The sequence below is a fragment of the Mesoplodon densirostris genome, chromosome 19 (assembly GCF_025265405.1).
Source record: "Mesoplodon densirostris isolate mMesDen1 chromosome 19, mMesDen1 primary haplotype, whole genome shotgun sequence".
Taxonomy (NCBI): Eukaryota; Metazoa; Chordata; class Mammalia; order Artiodactyla; family Ziphiidae; genus Mesoplodon; species Mesoplodon densirostris.
Window position 1 is genome coordinate 18,135,913 of NC_082679.1, and position 21,380 is coordinate 18,157,292.

Sequence of the window (21,380 nt, forward strand, 5' to 3'; positions counted from 1 at the left end):
AAAAGGTTGAACAAAACTGTTTTCTAGAGCTCAAGTCAGAGTTTTAGACTCTTTTAGTTCTTTGAAGCTCACAAACTGAGTAGGATCAAAGGAGAAGAAATGTCGACTTCCCAGGGGTGTCCAGGCTTAAAATGTCCAAATCCCAGTGCCTGGTCGGGGCAAGAACCATCCCAGCATATACTGGAGGTGAATAACAAGCCCTCCTCTGAATCCAGAGACTGTCACTGAGGTTTAAACCGAGGCTCCCTCTCTTTTCCAGGATGCGGCTCTCATTTCAGATAAACTCCACATATCATAAAAGACCATTTTACTTAGTACAAAAGTTTGGGGAAAGCATTCTGGACAAGATGGAGTCAATGTACTGCTCCCCTTTCCTCCTGTTAAGTACAGCTAACAGGGGCTTCCCTGGTGGCACAGTGGTTAAAAATCCCCCTGCCAATGCAGGGCACACAGGTTCAAGCCCTGGTCCGGGAAGATCCCACATGCCTCAGAGCAACCCTGCAGAGCAACTCAGCCCGTGTGCCACAACTACTGAGACCACGTGCCACAACTACTGAAGTCCGCGTGCCTAGAGCCCAGCCCTGCAACAAGAGAAGCCACCGCAACGAGAAGCCCACGCACCGCAACAAAGGGTAGCCCCTGCTCTCCGCAACTAGAGAAAGCCCGTGTGCAGCAATGAAGACCCAATGCAGCCAAAAAAAAAATAAATAAAATAAATAAATTTATTTTTAAAAAAAGTACAGCTAACAACCCTGGGCAAATGCTGTTATAAAGCAAACAGAAGACTGCAAAAGGTGGAGAAGAGAAGGCAGACCAGCTAAGGATCTTGGGACCCAAGGATGGCATGCTGAGTCCCTGTAGTTTTCTTTTTGTTTCTTATATCCTGGACTGAGTACCGGGAAAGCCTGCAACCCCAAAACAATAAGGACTGGATAAAAAGCTCCCAAGAAAAGCCTGTTCTCCCTAGCCAAAGGGATAGCCTAGTAAGACAGAAAACCTTTACACAATGCCTGCCTTACTCCAGTCAAAAATCTTGGGAAAAACTGCAATCCCATCCCCACTGCTGTCAGCAAAGTCTAGAGTCTAGACTGCCACCCTTGCCAGGCTCTAATGAGGCAGCCTGCTAACACAGAAGATTTAAGTAAGACTTAGAGTCTCGTAATGCAATACTCAAAATGCCCAGGATGCAACTGAAATTCACTCATCATACTAAGAGCCAGGAAAATCTCAACATGAATGGGAAAGAGAGTCAACAGATGCCAATACTGAGATTACACAGATGTTAGAATTATTCGACAAGGATTTTTAAGCCACCATCACAAAAATGCTTTGATGGACAATTATAATCGTGCTTGAAATAAACAAAAAGATTGAAAGCCTCAGCAAAGAAATAGAAGATATAAAGAATGACCAAATGGACAGTTTAGAACTGAAAAATACAATAACAACAACAAAAACAACAACAAAAACCCTCAATGGAGAAGATAGAGGAAATAATCAGTAAATATGAAGACAGACAATATAAATTAACCAATCCAAAAAATAGACTGAAAAAAACCAGAGCCTCAGAAACCTGTGAGACTATAACAAAGTACCTAACATTTGGGTAATCAGCATCTCAGAAGAAAAGGAGAAATAACATAGAGCTGAAAAAATAATCAAAGAAATTGTCTAGAATTTTACCAAATTTGGCAAAGGACAGATTCAAAAAGCGGAGTGAAGCCCAAGTAGGACAAACCCAAAGAACTCTATACACAGACACATTGTAATTAAACTTTTGAAAAGTAGAGAAAAAGAAAAAAAATCTTGAAAGCAACGAAAGAGAAATGACACCTTACTTATAGGGGAAAAACTATTTGAACGGCAGTGGATTCTTCATCAGAAACCATGATGGTCAGAAAAAAGTGATATGACAGTTTTCAAATGATGAAAGAAAAGAACTGTCAGCCCAGATTTCTATATCCGGCAAAAAATATCCTTCAGGATTGAAGGAGGAATCAAGGCATTTTCAGATGAAGGAAAACAAAGAGAATTTGTTGCCTTCAGACCTACCCTAAAAGAATAGCTAAAGGAAATTTTTCTAAACAGAAAGAAAATGGTGAAAGAAGGAAACTTGGAATATCAGAAAACAGAACATGGTAAGTAAAGGTATGGGTAAATACAGTAGATTTTCCTTCTCCTCTTGAGTTTTCTAAATTATGTTTGACAGCTGATGCAAAAAAAATATAACAAAGTACTTGTGTTTATTCCTTGCAAGCTTCAAAATCAGTTGAGATTATGAATTTTCAAACTTCTCTAGTAATACCAGCTATATAATTTGCAGGGTCCAGTGCAAGATTAAAATGCAAGGTGCCAGTTTCTCAAAAAGCTTTACATAATATTACCACATGATCCAGAAATTCCTCTTCTAGATATATAGCCAAAAGAATTGAAAGCAGGGAATTGAACAGATATTTGTACACCAATGTTCATTGCAGCATTATTCCCAACAGCTAAAAGACAGAAGCAACCCGTGTTCCTCAACAGATAAATAGAGAAACAAAATGTGGTATATACATGCAATGGAATATTGTTCAGTCATAAAAAGGAATGGAATTCTAATACATGCTATAACATATATGAACCTTAAAAACATTATGTTAGCCACCATCACCTTGATACCAAAACCAGATAAAGATGTCACAGAGAAAGAAAACTACAGGCCAATATCACTGATGAACATAGATGCAAAAATCCTCAACAAAATACTAGCAAACAGAATCCAACAGCACATTAAAAGGATCATACATCATGATCAAGTGAGGTTTATCCCAGGAATGCAAGGATTCTTCAATATATGCAAATCAATCAATGTGATACACTACATTAACAAATTGAAGAATAAAAACCATATGATCATCTCAATAGATGCAGAAAAAGCTTTCGACAAAATTCAACACCCATTTATGATGAAAACCCTCCAGAAAGTAGGCTCAAACCCACAGCCAACATCGTCCTCAATGGTGAAAAACTGAAAGCATTTCCACTAAGATCAGGAACAAGACAAGGTTGCCCACTCTCACCACTATTATTCAACATCGTTTTGGAAGTTTTAGCCACAGCAATCAGAGAAGAAAAAGAAATAAAAGGAATCCAAATTGGAAAAGAAGAAGTAAACCTGTCACTGTTTGCAGATGACATGATACTATACATAGAGAATCCTAGACACTACCAGAAAACTACTAGAGCTAATCAATGAATTTGGTAAAGTAGCAGGATACAAAATTAATGCACAGAAATCTCTTGCATTCCTATACACTAATGATGAAAAATCTGAAAGTGAAATTAAGAAAACACTCCCATTTACCATTGCACCAAAAAGAATAAAAAACCTAGGAATAAACCTACCTAAGGAGACAAAAGACCTGTATGCAGAAAATTATAAGACACTGATGAAAGAAATTAAAGATGATACAAATAGATGGAGAGATATATCATGTTCTTGAATTGGAAGAATCAACATTGTGAAAATGACTATACTACCCAAGCAATCTAGAGATTCAATGCAATCCCTATCAAACTACCAATGGCATTTTTCACAGGACTAGAACAAAAAATTTCACAATTTGTATGGAAACACAAAAGACCCTGAATAGCCAAAGCAATCTTGAGAAAGAAAAATGGAGCTGGAGGAATCAGGCTCCCTGATTTCAGACTATACTACAAATCTACAGTAACCAAGACAGTATGGTACTGGCACAAAAACAGAAATATAGATCATTGGAACAGGATAGAAAGCCCAGAGATAAACCCACACACATATGGTCACCTTATCTTTGATGAAGGAGGCAAGAATATACAATGGAGAAAAGACAGCCTCTTCAATAAGTGGCACTGGGAAAACTCGACAGCTACATGTAAAAGAATGAAATTAGAACACTCCCTAACACCATACACAAAAATAAACTCAAAATGGATTAAAGACCTAAATGTAAGGCCAGACGTTATAAAACTCTTAGAGGAAAACATAGGCAGAACACTCTATGACATAACTCAGAGGAAGATCCTTTTTGACCCACCTCCTAAAGAAATGGAAATAAAAACAAAAATAAACAAATGGGACCTAATGAAACTTCAAAGCTTTTACACAGAAAAGGAAACCATAAACAAGGTGAAAAGACAACCCTCAGAATGGGAGAAAATAGTCGCAAATGAAGCAACTGACAAAGAATTAATCTCCAAAATTTATAAGCAGCTCATGCAGCTCAATATCAAAAAAACAAACAGCCCAATCCAAAAATAAGCAGAAGACCTAACTGGACATGTCTCCAAAGAAGATATACAGATTGCCTACAAACACATGAAAGAATGCTCATCATTAATCATTAGAGAAATGCAAATCAAAACTACAATGAGATATCATCTCACACCAGTCAGAATGGCCATCATCAAAAAATTTACAAACGGGCCTCCCTGGTGGCGCAAGTGGTTGAGAGTCCGCCTGCCGATGCAGGGGATACGGGTTCGTGCCCCGGTCTGGGAGGATCCCATATGCCGCGGAGCGGCTGGGCCCGTGAGCCATGGCCGCTGAGCCTGCGCATCCGGAGCCTGCGCGTCCGGAGCCTGTGCTCCGCGACGGGGGAGGCCACAACAGTGAGAGGCCCGCATACCGGAAAAAAAAAAAAAAAAAAAAAAAAATTTACAAACAATAAATGCTGGAGAGGGTGTGGAGAAAAGGGAACCCCCTTGCACTGTTGGTGGGGATGTAAATTGATACAGCCACTATGGAGAACAGTATGGAGGTTCCTTAAAAAACTAAAAATAGAACTACCATACAACCCAGCAATCCCACTACTGGGCATATACCCTGAGAAAACCATAATTCAAAAAGAGTCATGTACCACAATGTTCATTGAAGCTCTATTTACAGTAGCCAGGACATGGAAGCAACCTAAGTGTCCACTGACAGATGAATGGATAAAGAAGATGTGGCACATATATACAATGGAATATTACTCAGCCATAGAAAGAAACAAAATTGAGTTATTTGTAATGAGGTGGATGGACCTAGAGTCTGTCATCCAGAGTGAAGTAAGTCAGAAAGAGAAAAATAAATACCGTATGCTAACACATATATACGGAATCTAAAAAAAAAAAGAAAAAAGGGCATGAAGAACCCGGGGCAAGACGGGAATAAAGACACAGACCTACTAGAGAATGGACTTGAGGACATAGGGAGGGGGAAGGGTAAGCTGTGACAAAGTGAGAGAGAGGCATGGACATATATACACTACCAAATGTAAATTAGATAGCTAGTGGGAAGCAGCTGCATAGCACAGGGAGATCAGCTCGGTGCTTTGTGGTCACCTAGAGGGGTGGGATAGGGAGGGTGGGAGGGAGGGAGATGCAAGAGGGAAGAGATATGGGGATATATGTATATGTATAGCTGATTCATTTTGTTATAAAGCAGAAACTAACACACCATCGTAAAGCAATTATACTCCAATAAAGATGTTAAAAAAATTATGTTAGATGAAATAAGCCAGACACAAAAGGACAAATAATGTATGATTCCATTCATATGAAATATCCAGTATAAGAAAATTCATAGAGGCAGAAAGCAGAATAGAGGTTACTAGGGGCTAGGGTTGGGGGGAGTGGGGAATTATTATTAATGGGTACCGAGTTTCCGTTTGGGTGATAAAAGGGTTTTGGAAATAGAAAGTGGTGGTGGTTGCACAATACTGTAAATGTAATGTCAGTGAAATAAGTTTAAAATGGTTAAAATTCTATATTTTACCACAATTAAAAAAAATAATAATGTAATATCCCCCAAACCACTGAATTGTACACTGGAAATGGGTGAGTTGTATGATGTGTATGAATTATATCTCAATAAAGCTGTTAAGGAAGGCAGCCAGCAGGCAGGAGAGAAGGGGGGAAAGTGATGGCTTCTGGGGAAACAATGGTTACGAGCCAGGTAGGAGAGAGATTTTTCACTATATATCCTTTTGTACCTTTTAAATTTTGTACTGTGTTGCATGCTTTACATTTTCAAAAAGTAAATTACATATTTTTAAAATAAAAAATTCGAGGTCCCTTGTTCAAAAATGAAGAATTTCAAGATATCAACGGCAGAGCATTAAATCCAGTGTGAGCCTTTCTGTGTGTGGAGCCCTTGTGTCACTTCAGAGGTTCAGGCCATGAAGCCAGCCCTGTCCTGTAGCCCTGAGAATCCTTGTCTCTTTATTTTCTTGCTAAAAGCTACATTTCCAGAAAATTCACAAATGTGGGTCAATCCAATATACCAATAGAGATTTTCCTTAGCTCCCTTTCCTCCCTCCTTGGGGAAACAAAGTGGAGTGGGTTGTGACACCCACAGCTGGAGCTGCGGCCGCCTCTGCTGCGTCACCCTCCTCACTGCCACCACGGAGTAGGTCTAAGGAGCAGGGCAGGTGTCCCACGGCCCCTCCCGACCCCGGTGTCCACGGGAGTCACCCTTGGTAACAGAGCCCGTGCTGAGCGCCCACCATGCAGCCTGTGCTAAGGACCTTTGTGTGTTATCTCGTGCAGACCTCACCTGGGCTCAGTTTGCAGGTGAGGAAACTAAGGTCCAAGGTCACGCAGGATGAGAACCTGCACTCTCTTAACCCCAGGCCAAACCCCCAGGGGAAAGCCTGGTCCAGGCCCGCCGGGCTCGTAACTGAGCCGAGCGGGCAGGGTGACAGGGCATATGCACATTCTGGGATCCTGACTCCAAGGCCCGCTGGAGAGGGCTGGCCACCCACCTGGTGCCGGTGGCCACAGACAAAGTGACCGTTGAAGGCCCTGGATTATCAGATCTTCCCATTTTACATGGGATGCTGGAAATCCACATTTTGGGGTGGGAGTGGGACACTGCACAATGTTTACCAGCGTTGGCTCACACTGAAATGAATGCATCTGAAGGCCGTCCCAGCCCAGGGACCACAGCTAGTGGTTTCCCCCTGCCTGTCTGTCCCCTTCCCTTTCTCCATCTCCAGCCTCCTCACAGCACCGGCGGACCATAGCTGGAGATGCCCCACATTGACACCAGCTGGGGAGCCAAAGGGGCACAGGCCGAATCCAGGAGGGCACGAAGGGGGACCCCCGCCCACCTCCCCGCTGCAGGATGCTGCCCGGACCCCCAGGGCCTCCTCACTTGGTGATGGTGAGCAGCGTGGCCTGGGATGCCACATCCCAGATCTTGATGCTCCTGTCCAGTGAGACGGAAGCCACCTTCTGGCTGTCTGGGTCAAAGCAGCATGCTGTGACCGACATCCTGTGATGATCTGACGCACAAGGAAAGTGACTCGTTACCGTGCGTTCCATACTCTGGGCCACAGGCTCCAAGGGACGCAGAGGCTCACCCTGCTCCCCTAGACAGCGACAATATTACAGAGATGCAACTCTGGTTTTCACAAGGGACTATGCACTCACACAAAGTGCCTGCTGTGAATCAGGCTTTGGACAAGGAGCACTGCCCCTTGCCCCCTGCCGCTGCCCCTGCAGAGGTCCCAGGTGGATGGGGAGACACCCTTGAGCAGGCAACAATCTGCAGCATATGCCATGGCTCCCAGCCAGCGGAAGGAAGCCTGGCCCAGCCCCGAGAGGTCGAGGAAGGGACCTAAAAGTTATTGAGGGAAGCAGGAAAGGAAGAGCGCTCTAGGCAGAAGGAACAGCATGTGCCAAGGTCCGGCATGGGGACAGGGCATGGAGAGGCGTGGTGTGCAGCTAGAACTCCGAGCGTGAGGAGAGGTAGAGTGTGAGGTGATACATTGAGGAAATATGCAAGGTGTGGGGCAGTGCACCTCTCACGGTTCCATGTTGATAAAAATACATTAAATGCATGTGGGAAGTAGTACTGTATGTGCAAACACACACACACACACACAGGAAGGCCACCCAGCAATGTACTGTTAATAATACGTACCTCCAGGGAGGAGTCCAAACAGGTACGGCAGCCTTGCACTGTTTACTTTACACACTTACTAATTTTTTTTATACAATGATTAGGTATTTTTTAACTTTTTCTTTGGAGATAACTGTTAACTCACATGCATTTGTAAGGAATAATACAGAGAGATCCCATCACCCAGTTTCCCCCAGTGATAACATCTTGCATCATCATTATATAGGATTACAACCGGGAGATTGACATACGATGATTTTATTTTCAGTGGATGCCATTCTGTTCTTTTTCTAATTGTCTGAATTTGTTTCTTTCTACATGACGATTAATCATAATAATATTGCAAATCATCAGCATTGTAAAACACGACAATAAATACTTTACGTGCACTATTAAAAATCATTGTGATAATTATTTTTATATTTAAACATTACAGACCAAACTGTTAAGAAGGCTGGGACTCCACTCAATAAAGAATTGGGCTTTAAATGTCCACGTGGGGTTGCAGCAGAGCACCGCTTCATTTATTACAAGCACGAGACTGAAGGGAAAATCCTTAAGCTGTCTTAGCCTTAACTGCCTGTGCATTTGTCAATCAATGTCCCACCTTTAATGATGTGATTCATAGCATTGCAGGTTCACCAAATAAAGCAATCGGAAGTCACTGTCTGTCAAGGGACAAGTGGCTGTTACCACAGACAGAATAGAGCAGGGAGCCCACGCAAACTCACCTTTGATGTGGGACACGGTGGTGGTGTCTTCCGCGTCTGTTATACAGATTCCACGGTCCACATCCAAGCCTGAGACCACGTATTTACCATCGGGGGAAAACTTACAGGAGACTATGAAGGTTTCATGACTCAGCTTCCACTGAAATAGGGCAACAATCCAAAGGTTTTCTCTCTAGCCCAGCATTCCAGCAGGACTTTCTGAAATGTTCTATGTACTGTTCAGTATGCCAGCCACTGGCCACATGTGGCCATGGAGTACTTGTAATAGGCTGGTGCAAATAAGGAACCGAATTTTTGTTTGTTTAGTTTTCATGAACTAAGTTTTAATTAATAAATGTAATTAATGTGTGTCTAGGACCGATGAACAAGGGTAGGGAGCACCTAACAGAACTGGCAGCAAGGTTCTAGTCATGGCCGACTTTATTCTTTTTTTTTTTTTTTTTTGGCTGCACCAAGTGGCTTGGGGGATCTTAGCTTCCCGACCAGGGATCGGACCCGAGCCCTCGGCAGTGAAAGCACAGAGTCCTAACCACTGGACCGCCAGGGAATTCCCCCTGGCCAACTTTTTTCTTGTTCAGTTTGGTAAGTGTTCATTGAATGTCTGCCTTGTGGACAAGACCCTACAGCCTCAGCCCCTTGGGACGAAGAGCTACTCAACATATTTAGGAAGGGAGGATCTCTCTGTATGTTCTAAATTATGGTATTGCCGTTGTGAAGGTTTTTAAATATGCCCACCAATTCTTTGATAGTCCTCCCTCCACAAGCTGGAGCTTAATTACCTGCCCCAAGAGTGTGGGCTCGACTTAGTGACTCATTTCTTTGAATACAATATGGCAGAAGGGATAGTGTATGACTAGGTCATAAAAGAAACCAGAGCTTTCTCCGAAGAAGACATACAGATGGCCAAAAAGCACATGAAAAGATGCTCAATGTCGTTAATTATTAGAGAAATGCAAATCAAAACCATAATGAGGTATCACCTCACACTGTTCAGAATAGCCATCATCAGAATAAGAAACGGAAAGGGTGTGGAGAAAAGGGAACCCTCTTACACTGTTGGTGGGAATGTAAATTGGTGCAACCACTGTGGAGAACAGTATGGAGGCTCCTTAAAAAACTAAAAATAGAGTTACCATTTGATCCAGCCATCCCACTCCTGGGCATATATCTGGAAAATTTGAAAACTCTAATTCAAAAAGATACATGCACCCCAATGGTCATAGCAGAAGTATTTACAAGAGCCAAGACATGGAAGCAACCTAAAGTCCATTAACAGATGAATGGATAAAGAAGATGTGGTATAAATATACAATGGAATATTACTCAGCCATAAAAAAGAATGAATTATTGCCATTTGCAGCAACACGGTTGGACCTAGAAATTATTGTACTCAGTGAAGTAAGTCAGACAGAGAAAGACAAATATCACATGATACCACTTATACGTGGAATCTAAAAAAAAATGATACAAATGGACTTATTTTAAAACAAAATAGGGACTTCCTTGGTGGTCCAGTACTCCCAATGCAGGGGGCCCAGGGGGCTGGGGTTCAATCCCTGGTCAGGGAACTAGATCCTACATGTGGCAACTTTGTTGCCACACGCAACGAAGATCCCACATGCCGCAAATAAGACCCGGTGCAGCCAAATAAATAAATTAGAAATAAGCATTTGGGAAAATGCTCAAAGTCCGGAGTAACTGATGCTCGTATATCTGCTAGTACATAATGACACTATGTTGCCAACAGAATATACTTGCCTGTGTTCACATTTAACATGTATATAGGAAAAGAGACACCAAGGTGTTAACTGTAATCTCTGGGAGTTGTTTTAAGGTTTCTGTGTTTGTGTTTTTGAACTTGGCTTATCTTGTCTTTCCAAAAATTGTTTACAATGAGTATAAATTGATCTTCACACCAGGAGGGAAGATTTTTTTTTTAAGGAGAGAAAAGAGGAGGAAGGAAGAGGAGAGGTGATTAGAAGCTGCTGGGGGAAGGGCAATGGGGGTGGGACAGGAGACCCCGAGGAACCCCTGGAGCAGGGTCAGGGCTGCCTGGGTACCAGGCAGGAGAGAGAGGGGGATCTCGGGCCAGTTTGGATGGATGGATGGTGGTACCTTCTTAGATGGAGGACAGATTGCGAAGGGCCCAGAAGCCTCGTGCTTTGGCCACGTGCATGGCCTTTGTCCCAAGGCCTCAGCTCTGCTTCTTGCCCCATCAAAAGCAGACATCCCTAGGGGAGGGTCTCTTTTCCCAGGCAGTTCCCTCAGCCTGGAATGCCACCTCCCACCCCCACCTCCACTTCTTCCCTTCTTCCACATCCTCCCCATCCCTCAAACAGAGCCCTCTTCTGCCTGCTTCAGAAAGCCTTCCTTCCCTGAAGCCCACCCTCCATCATTTTGGGTCCCTGAGAAAATTTTCCTTTCCTGAAAGATTGGTTACCCTTCACACTCCATGCCCAGCTCAAGGCCACTTAAGGCCCAGTCAAGACCCTGTGCTGTGAACTCTGCTGAGTGCACCACGGTGACCTCAATGGGAAGGAAATCCAAAAAAGAGGGGATATATGTATATGTATAACTGACTCATTTTGCTGTACAGTAGCAACTAACACAACATTGTAAAGCAACTATACTCCCATAAAAGTTAATTTTTCAAAAAGACCCTGTGCTGTGATGTCTCCACTAGGGCAAAGCATACGTACCAGCAGCTTGCCTGTTTCAAGGTCCCAGGCCCTCACTGTTTTGTCATAAGATGCTGCAATAATTCTGGAAATAAAATGACAAACATAGGGTCTTAATGACCCAGATTATTATGTCTGTGGTTTCTATGAAAAAAAAATAGGAAATTTTTACAGAAAATTTCTATAGTTTAGGACCAAGATTGCAAATAATACCTGAATCTTCCTAAAGATGTTCCATGAACCCCCCCGGAGAACAGAGGTTCTCAGTGAAAACATAGAGCCCCTAACACAGAAGGCACCACAGCACCATTCTCTTCCTTAATCCCTCAGTCACACAAATATGTTCTTTTATATCTGGGGCGTTAAAGGTATCATTTCTTCTGTAATTGTCTTCTTCTAGAAGGAGCTACAACCCACAAGGATCAGTCACTTCTTTCTCTGGTCACTTGTGTATATTTTTACAGGAAAAGACTTTCATAGCTCATCTCATTCTGAAATGCTTTCTTGTACATTTAGTAAAATAATATGTGTACCCTTGTCTTCTTATAGTGCATGTTTCTGTGACAATCTCTGTCCTCTGTGTAAGGTGAATTCCCATGAAACTTAAATTCCCACACTAGTTTTCACTAGTAGACTAATTTTGTAGCTGCTATTCAGGATAAAAGTGAATCCACTTTAAAGCAAATCCCCTTTTAAAGGCCCATCTCTCATCTGTGTGAGGGGTAAATGCAAGTGCATCCCAGAGGCTGCCTCCCAGCCCCGAGGCTCCCCAGGTGACAGCTTGGGCTTGCCTCTGCTTCCTGGGTCTCGGTTTCCCCTGTGAAATGAGGGCCTGGACTGAATCGCTAGTGAGCCTTGCAGCTGACCCAGTCCACAGGGGTGACTGCAGGAAATAAACTCCGTGAAGAACATTCAGAACAGCTTTAGCCACAATAAATTTTGCCTGTTTAGCATTTTACATTTTCAAAGAGTTATCACACCTACTTGATTCTCACAGCAAAAGATGGGAACCATGAGACCGATATATGGGCGTAAGGTTGGGTATTTGCTTAAAAGACAGTGAACCGTCCAGGGCGTGCTGGGTGCTGGCCTACTCTTCCCTCCCACTTTCCTGACCAGAGTCAAATGAGGGCAAGTCACCTTCTGCTGTCAGCCGTGACGCTGCATTCTACAACAGGAGCTCCGGGCCCCGGCTCAAAATTCCGAACAAGAGATCCATCCACGGCATCCTCGGATCAGCGGGAGAGAGGGGGAGAGGACCAGAGGTCACTGAGGTGTCGGCTGAAGCTCTGACTGAACTCAACATCAGCCCTGGGCTTGTCTGAGAACCTTGAGAACCTGAGACCCTTGTCCTATGACTCTCACCCAGCCCAGAGGGGCAAAAGGACTTCCCTTCCACTCCCAAAGCAGGAAGGACACCCTCGCCGGCAACCCCGGAAAACTCCCCCTCGATCCCACAGTGGCCGATGGAAACAGGCGGCTCTGAGGGCAGAGCTGCAAACAGGTAATTTTCTCATTCTCTACTGGCCAAAGAGGCGCCACAAAATCTAGCAAGATCTTTCAAGACCTTTTTAAAAGTTCCCACTGTTTGACCCAGCAGTTCTATCCTGAGGGGTCTCTCTTAAGGAAATAATCTGAGTTGTGGCGAGACTTATGCATGAAAAAGGTTTGTCACGTGTTATAGGGGACAGACGGCAAAACACACCAGCAACAGTCTGTGTCCGCCTAAAGGGGGCAGTTAAAACAAATGTGAGCACTCCCAACAGTGGGGCCCCAGCAACTCTGATCACACTGAAGGGAGATAACTGCAGAATAGGATGAGAACAGAGCAGGGTAATAGCTGACAATATGATGGGAACAATCGGGGTACCAAAGCGAAGGGTGCGCGCTGGGGCAGAGATAAAACACTTTCAGTAAGAAATGTGTCCAACCTTTCAGGATAAGCAGGGGTGGAAAGTCCCCTTGAAACAACTGTTATTAGTAAGACAGTGAATTCCTAGAAAGGCCTTGCACTGCTATATGAAATTATGGTGCCTGGTTGGGGGACCTTTTTTGGCCTGACCAGGGCAGGCCTGGGACAATTCTTCCTGATATGCAGAGACCACTTTGCATGAAGACCCCAAGCCTGCTGGGAGGCAAAGGACCCTGTGTCAGGGGTCCCCAAGACCACCCCCAGGACTGGTGATTCTCCAGGACTCACAGGACTCTGAATATAGCCGTGCTCACGGCTAAGATTTATTACAGCCAAAGGACACCAAGCAAAATCAGCAAAGGGAAGGGTACGTGGGGTGAGGTCCAGAGGAAACCAGGCACTGCTTGCAAGAGTCTCTCTCTGTGGGTCACACGGGACATGCTTAATTCCTGCAGTAACCAGTTGTAACAACATGTGTGAGGTGCTGTCTACCAGGGAGACGCCCCTGAACCTCAGGGCCCAGGGTTTTATCAGGGTCTGGTCACACAGACACTCTGCAGCATGCACCAAAATTCCAGACTCCCAGAAGGAGAGCCGGTGTACAGCATCAACCGCGTGGTTTGCACAAACCGTCTGTGACCCCCCTTTATCACTTAGGGAAAGATTCATATGACCATAGAACACTGTTTACCAGTCAAGTTCCCAGATGCCAGCCAAGGCCAGCCTTGCCAGTGGGCCTTTCTAAGGACAGCAGTGTCAGGCCTACTGTGAGAACTCTTTTCTGCACAGACCCAGTCCCCCAACCCCTGCTCTGTGAAACTTGAAACGGTGGGGTTGTGTTTGGGTGAACCCAGCAGGCTCACCCAGTGGGCTTAATCAAAGCCCACCGACAGGAAGAGATCCCAAAGAGGAATTCACGGGAGCAGGACACATTCAGGCTGGAGGCCCAGCTCATGAGCCTCGTGGCTTGGGAAGAAAGGGCTGGCTCTGACAGCCTGTGATCCAGCCTCCCTGGTTGGTGTGTTGCTCTAGGACAAACATTGTCCAGGAACTAAGAAAATGATCATCGTGGGGCCTGGGGCTGAGGCCCACGGCAGTCTGTGCAGGGCCCCGGGCCAGTTAAGGGCAGCACTAAGAATGGACTGAAGTCCATGGGACTGTGCAGGTTCAGTGCTCAATAGTGCTACCATATGGCCAAGAGGAGGAACAGCAACCATGGACAGATAACTCTCTTGGAAAATGTGCACAGTCATGAATGATTTGGCAGGAGATATTCAATATACGGCAATACAAGCCAGATGCTGTTAGTGAATTCCAAAGACAGTGGAAATGTCTCTGTTTTGTATTGAATGTTTCTTGAAATAAATGGGCCATTGGCTAGGGGTGTGAGAAGACAAATAAAGACAGCTCCCCCTTCACCGGGCATTTAGAACCAGGAATTCTTTCTGTGGACTCAGATAATTTAAGGGGGGATGTTGGTTGGACTTTGAATGAATGGGGAGGAAGGGGTTCTAATAAGTGGTTAGAAACATAAAGGAGATGTTAGGGTTCCCAGAGGAAGCAGTGGTTTTCCCAACAAGAAGATCATGTGACAATATTTGTAGCCCAAGTTTACTGTGATTATATAAACAGTTTTTCTGTATGGTTTCAATTTCATAAATGTGTGTATACATGTGCGAACAGGAAAAAGAAAAGCTACACTCCAACATTTTCATGGTAGTTAACTCAGGGTTCATGGAATGATGTATTTTTTCTTCTTTGTGTCTTTATGTATTTTGGTGATAAAACCATATTACCTTCATAGTATGAGAAAAACTACCAGTGATTTTTTTTTTTACAATGATTGGAAAGAGATGTACCCTATTAGAGAGAGATTGGGCACAGGACTAAGAATAATTTTTTTCTCAGCTTCTTCATACATTTATGGTCTTTCTAAATTATTCACAGTGATCTGCAGTTAGGGGAAAGGGACCTTTTTAAAAGATTAAACCAGAAGTTTGGCTTTGGGTGGGTTGAGAGGAAGGACTGGAGATGGGAGATGATGAGAGTGGAGGAGAGAAGGGAGAGGCAAGGAGACATTTGCCCAAGATACTGTGACAGAGAAGGTGATGCGCAGGGTAATGGCTTAGTCGTCTCCTGAGGGAGGGCTCACGCCACGAGCTGCCGCTGGGGCAGGGAGAGCCACAGGAGGAGCCAGGAGCAGAGAAAAAGATGGGGAAAAGAGAGCCAGGAGGGGGAAAGAGGACCATTGGAGGGGCAGCCAAGGCAGGGAGACCAGAGAACTAGTGATTCTGCAACTAGGGGTGGAGGTGTGAAGGAGGGCAGAGGGGCGGAGGGGGCAGCTGGAGAAGGTGGTGGCAGAGGGTAGGGCTGTGAGCAAGTCACGTATGGAGGACGCTTGGGCAGGCTGAAGTGACAGTGTCCTGGATGGGGCACGGAGTAGGTAGGGAGCAAGGGCAGTGAGGCTGCTGTGGGAGCCAAGGACATCTTGATGGATGGTCCCTCATCTTGGGACAACAAGAGAAAACAGGCCGATGTCCCCTTATAGAGACAGAAGCCCTCTGGCCAAAATAGACAGAAACCCCTGAGAGTCCTTCCACTGACTCAAAAGGTGAGAAGAATATGAGAAGCATCTGAAGATGACAATTAAAATGCACACTTGGAAAGTCACCGTTCCCCCTCCCCCTGGGTGACGACAACCAGCAGAGACCCCCTCACCCCAAGGCCTTCTCAGTCATCCCAGAGGGTTGGGAAAGGGCTTAGGGTTCCCAGAGGAAGCAGTGGTTTTGCCAACAGGAAGATCATGGGGCTGGGTGGGGGGGTGGGGGGTGGATAAGGGCCACAGAAGAGGAGAGAGTAGATGTCTGTCAGGACCTGGTCTGGGCCAGGTAGGCCCTGGGGTGGCCCCAGCCCACAGCTGATCCTGTGAGGCCTGGGGAGGTTTAGGGAGGCCCAGGAGGTCACGTAACCACCCAGGGTCAAACAGCTGGTAGGTCACTAATGTGGGGCCTGAACCACTTGGATAGTCCCCAAACCCTCCTGCCTAGTCTGCCTGGCTTGGTACCTGCCAAGACCCAGAAGATGCTCCTCCAAGGTGATCTGGAGGGTAAGGAGCTATCCTCCACCTAGTTACCCAAACCAGAACCCAGGAACCAGCCTTGACTCCTTCCGCCCTGTCCCCCTCCTGCCCCTGAAGCCAGGTGAGACAGCAAAGCTTGGAACTGACTGTCCTTCCCCGTGGGCCCTGCCCCAGCCACACAGTCATCTGTGGCCTGGCCCCTAATGGCCATTGCCATCTCCCAGTCCTGCTCCCTCCTCACCCGCTCCTGACTGACCAGCAGTGCCCCCAAGCAGGTCCACTAGAGTCTGCTGGCTATGCCCAGAAGACTTTGGAAGAGTTCTTGGTGGCCACTTCTCTGTAACCTCGTCTGACCATCACATCCCTGTTCCTCTGCCCCTGCTGCCTGCACCCTGTGGCACTGACCTGCTGACCTGTGCTCAGGCCTACCTCTCCCAACCACCCTTCATGGACAGGTCCCAGGTCTGGCCACTTTTCTGTCCTCTTGTGTTCACCTAGGCCTAGCCGTAATACCATCTCTGTGGATGGAACTGAATATTCCAAATGAGAAGGAGACCCAGAGAGATAACACAGCTCAGAGACCCCAGGTAGGTCTCAGGCACAGCCTCTAACAAAAGGTGGGGAGCTCCTGGTCCAGCGGTCTCCATCCCTGCTCCCACTGTTTCTAAATTAACAGGCTGACAGAAGCCACACTAACCTCATCTCTCTCTGGTGACTTGAAACTAGGGTGAGCCCTCACTTTGCTTCTTCTTCTTGCACTTTGCTCAGAAAGGTCTCTCCAAATCTTTGGGATCCTTGAATGTCTGGGAACTCAGTACTGGGGAACTCTCCACAAGAGGAGACATAAGCTTATGGGACGTTTTGGTTCCACCTAACACTGGGCCACCTACCCACAGCTTCACGGTGCAGTCATAGGAGCCACTGAGGACCTTTGTGTCATCCACACAGAAGTGACAGGAACTCACAATGTGCTGGTGTCCCTTCATAATTTTAAATGGGATCTGAAAAAAGGATAGACTGAATGAGTTCAGAAGGTTGCAGAATAGCAGATCAATAGTTTAAAAATCAATAGTATTCCTATACACTTGCAATGAACAATCCAGAAAAGAAATTAAGAAGAAAATTGCATTTACAAAAGCATCAAAATAGGAATACATTTAACCAAAAAAGTGTAATACTTATACTCTGAAAATTACAAAGCATTGTTAAAATAAATTTTAAAAGACTTAAATAAATGGAAAAGCAACCCATGTTCATGGATTAGCAGACTTACTATTCTGAGGAAAATACCCTCCAAAGTGATCTACAGATTCAACACCATCCCATCAAACTCCCAGCAGACTTCTTTTCTAAAATTGACAAGCTGACCCCGGTATCAGAGAGACAGCAGTGAGCGGTCCTGAAGAGAGATCTTAGTTCCCTGCCCAGGAACTGAACCTGGGCAGCTTGGATGAAAACCAGGAATCCTAGTCGCTAGACCACCAGGGGCTAGAGGCTAGAAGCAAAGTTCCCCTGGCCCTTGCCCCATTTGAAAAATGAATTTCTCAAAGGGGCAAAAATTATAAAAACAGGTCCAAAGTTTATTATTAGAGACACAGCACAACAAGTGGGAGAGCACACAGAGAAACAGTTTGTTTATTTAAGACCGAAGCAAGGCAGAGATACACACCTGGAGAGAAAGACTGTGGGCCTACTCCCTAATGAGGAAGAGTGCAATAAAGAGGCGGTTAAATCGTTTATATAGGGGCAGTTCTCCCACATCTCTGTTTACCTTTGGCCAACTTTCTTACTTCTTTTCCCACATCTGACTTGTTCTAGGACACTCCCCAACATGCATGCACATCTTTTTGTCAAGATGGATTCCAGTGCAGAGGCTTGTGGAGGCTTGGCGTCACCTGTTATGGGGTGGTGGGCCCTCCTTTTTGAACCCCAAGGCGTCTTTCTGCACCTGTGTAGTCAGGGAGTTTTCCTTGACCTCAGGAGTGGTCATCTTATCTCTTTACTCCAGCAGACCTCAGCTCCTGCCATTAACCTCGTCCTTGGAGTGTCCAGGGAAAACAAAGCTTCGATTGTACTCCACTTGACAAAAACCAGCTGTTCAGCCCAGGGGCCCATCTACCTCCTACCTCAATCCTAAAATTTATACAGAAACTCAAGGGAAGCAGAAAAGCCAAAAAAATCTTGTAAAGGAACAAAGGTAGAGGTCTCACAATTTCCAACTTCAAAACAATTTTCAAAACATACAAAGAGACAGTCATCAAGACAGTGTAGTACTAGCAGAAGGATAGACATATAGGTGGATGAAGTAGAACTAAGAATCCAGAAATAAGCACGCATATTTTTGGTCACTTGATTTTCAACAAGTGTGCTAAGATAATTAAAAAGGGAAAGAAAAATCTTTTCGACAAATTGTGCTGGGACAAGTGAATATCCACATGCAAAAGAATGAAGTTGGACCCTTACCTCATACCATATACAAAAATTAACTCAAAATGGGGCCTCCCTGGTGGCGCAGTGGTTGAGAGTCCGCCTGCCGATGCAGGGGATACGGGTTCGTGCCCCGGTCTGGGAGGATCCCATATGCCGCGGAGCGGCTGGGCCCGTGAGCCATGGCCGCTGGGCCTGCGCGTCCGGAGCCTGTGCTCCGCAACGGGGGAGGCCACAACAGTGAGAGGCCCGCATACCGCAAAAAGAAAAAAAAAAAAAAAAATTAACTCAAAATGGATCAAAGACCTAAATGTGAGAGCTAAAATTACAAGCCTCTTAGAAGAGAACATGGGTGTAAACCTTTGTGAATTTGCATTAGTCAGTGGTTTCTTAGATGTGACAACAAAACAAGCAGCAGCAGCAACAACAACAATGATAAACTGGACGTTATCAAAATAAAAAACTTTTGTGCTTCAAAAGACACCATCAAGGGCTTCCCTGGTGGCGCAGTGGTTGAGAGTCCGCCTGCCGAGGCAGGGGACACGGGTTCGTGCCCCGGTCCGGGAAGATCCCACATGCCGCGGAGTGGCTGGGCCCGTGAGCCATGGCCGCTGGGCCTGCGCGTCCGGAGCCTGTGCTCCGCAATGGGAGAGACCACAACAGTGAGAGGCCTGCGCACCACAAAAAAAAAAAAAAAAAAAAAAAAAAAAAAATTGCAAAGGGCAGGGACTTCCCTGGAGGTCCAGTAGGTAAGACTCTGTGCTTCCAATGCAGGGGGCATGGGTTCAATCCCTGGTCAGGGAACTAAGATCATGCAAGCCGTGTGGCATGGCCAAAAAAAAAAAAAAAAAAAATTCAAAAAACAAAGGCAACAAATAAAAAACAGTGACAAATATGGTAGTTATTAATCTAACTATATCAACAATTGCTTTGAATGGTCTAAATGCACCAATTAAAAGACAGAGACTGTCAGAGTGGATCAAAAAACAAGACCCAACAATATGTTGTCTACAAGAAACCCACTTTAGATATAAAGACACATATAAATTAAAAGTAAATGGATGAAGAAAAATATACCATACTAACACTATCAAAAATTTCAGACAGGGCTTCCCTGGTGGCGCAGTGGTTGAGAGTCTGCCTGCCGATGCAGGGGACACGGGTTCGTGCCCCGGTCCAGGAGAATCCCACATGCCGCAGAGCCGCTGGGCCCGTGAGCCATGGCTGCTGGGCCTGCGCGTCCGGAGCCTGTGCTCCGCAACGGGAGAGGCCGCAATGGTGAGAGACCCGAGTACCGCAAAAAAAAACCAAAAAAAAAAAAAAACCCCCCCCAAAAAAATTTCAGACAGAGCAGACTTCACAGCAAGAAAATTTATCAGGGCTAAAGAGGGACATTACATAATGATAAAAAGGTCAATTCTCCAAGAAGATATAGTAATCCTTAATGTGCATGTACAGAACACCAGAGCATCAAACTATGTGAGGCAAAAACTACTAAATTTGCAAAGAGAGACTGATGAGTCCACTATCATAGTTGGAGAATTCAGCACCTCTCTATGAGAAATGGACAGATCCAACAGGCATAAAATTAGTAAGAATACAGAGGAATTCAACAATATCAATCAACTGGATATAACAGACATTTATGGACTGCTTCATCCAGCAACAGCAGAATACACGTTCTCCTCAAACTCATATGGAATATTCACCAATATAGACCACGTTCTAGGCCATAAAACACACCTTAACAAATTTTAAAGAACAGAAATCATACAATGTCTGCTCTCAGAATACAATAGAATTAAACGAGAACTCAATAACAGAACGATGGTTGGGATATATCAAAATACATGGAGACTAACACTTCTAAAGGACACATGGGCCAAAGAAGAAATCTCAAGAGAAGTTTTAACGTATTTTGGGACTTCCCTGGTGGCACCAGTTGTTAAGAATCTGCCTGCCAATGCAGGGGACACAGGTTCAAGCCCTGGTCCCAGAAGATCCCACATACCGTGGAGCAACTAAGCCCATGCGCCACAACTACCGAGCCTGTGCTCCAGAGCCAGTGAGCCACAACTACTGAGCCTGCACTCTGCAACTACTGAAGCCCGCACACCTAGAGCCTGGCTCTGCAACAAGAGAAGCCACCGCAATGAGAGAAGCCGGTACACCGCAATGAAGATCCAATGCAGCCAAAAATAAATAAATAAATATTTTAAAGTTTTAACATATTTTGAACTAGACAAAAATGAAAATACAACTTACCAAAATTTGTGAGATGCAGTGAAAGTAGTGCTTAAAGGGAAATTTATAGCATTGAATGCATACATGAAAAAAGAAGGAAAATCTAAAGTCAATCATATAAACTTCCACCTTAAGAAAACAGAAAAGAAGAGCAAATTAAATCCAAAAGAAGTAGGAGGAAAAAAATACTAGGAATTGCAGCATAATTCAGTGAAATTGGAAACAGGAAATCAGTAGAGAAAATCAATTAATACAAAAGCTGATTCTTTAAAAAGATCAATAAAATTGATAAGCCTCTACCCAGGCTAAGAAAAAAAGAGAGAGAACACAAATTACTAATATCAGCACGGGGGTAGGGAGGTGTCCAGGATATAGGGGTATTGCAAAGAAATAAAATGTT

The 21,380-nt window shown here is 44.8% G+C and overlaps 1 protein-coding gene across 1 annotated transcript in view; it reads right to left on the minus strand.

Moving 5' to 3' along the window:
* The window catches only part of WDR88 (WD repeat domain 88), a 43,302-nt gene that overhangs the window by 17,133 nt on the left and 4,789 nt on the right, over positions 1–21,380 (minus strand). Inside the window, exons 2-6 of the mRNA XM_060083143.1 lie at positions 17,200–17,310; positions 12,459–12,547; positions 11,340–11,403; positions 8,641–8,779; positions 7,160–7,289 (exon numbers count right to left, since the gene is read on the minus strand). Of these exons, the coding sequence (XP_059939126.1) occupies positions 7,160–7,289; positions 8,641–8,779; positions 11,340–11,403; positions 12,459–12,547; positions 17,200–17,310 (533 nt within the window). The remainder of the gene's footprint in view (positions 1–7,159; positions 7,290–8,640; positions 8,780–11,339; positions 11,404–12,458; positions 12,548–17,199; positions 17,311–21,380) is intronic.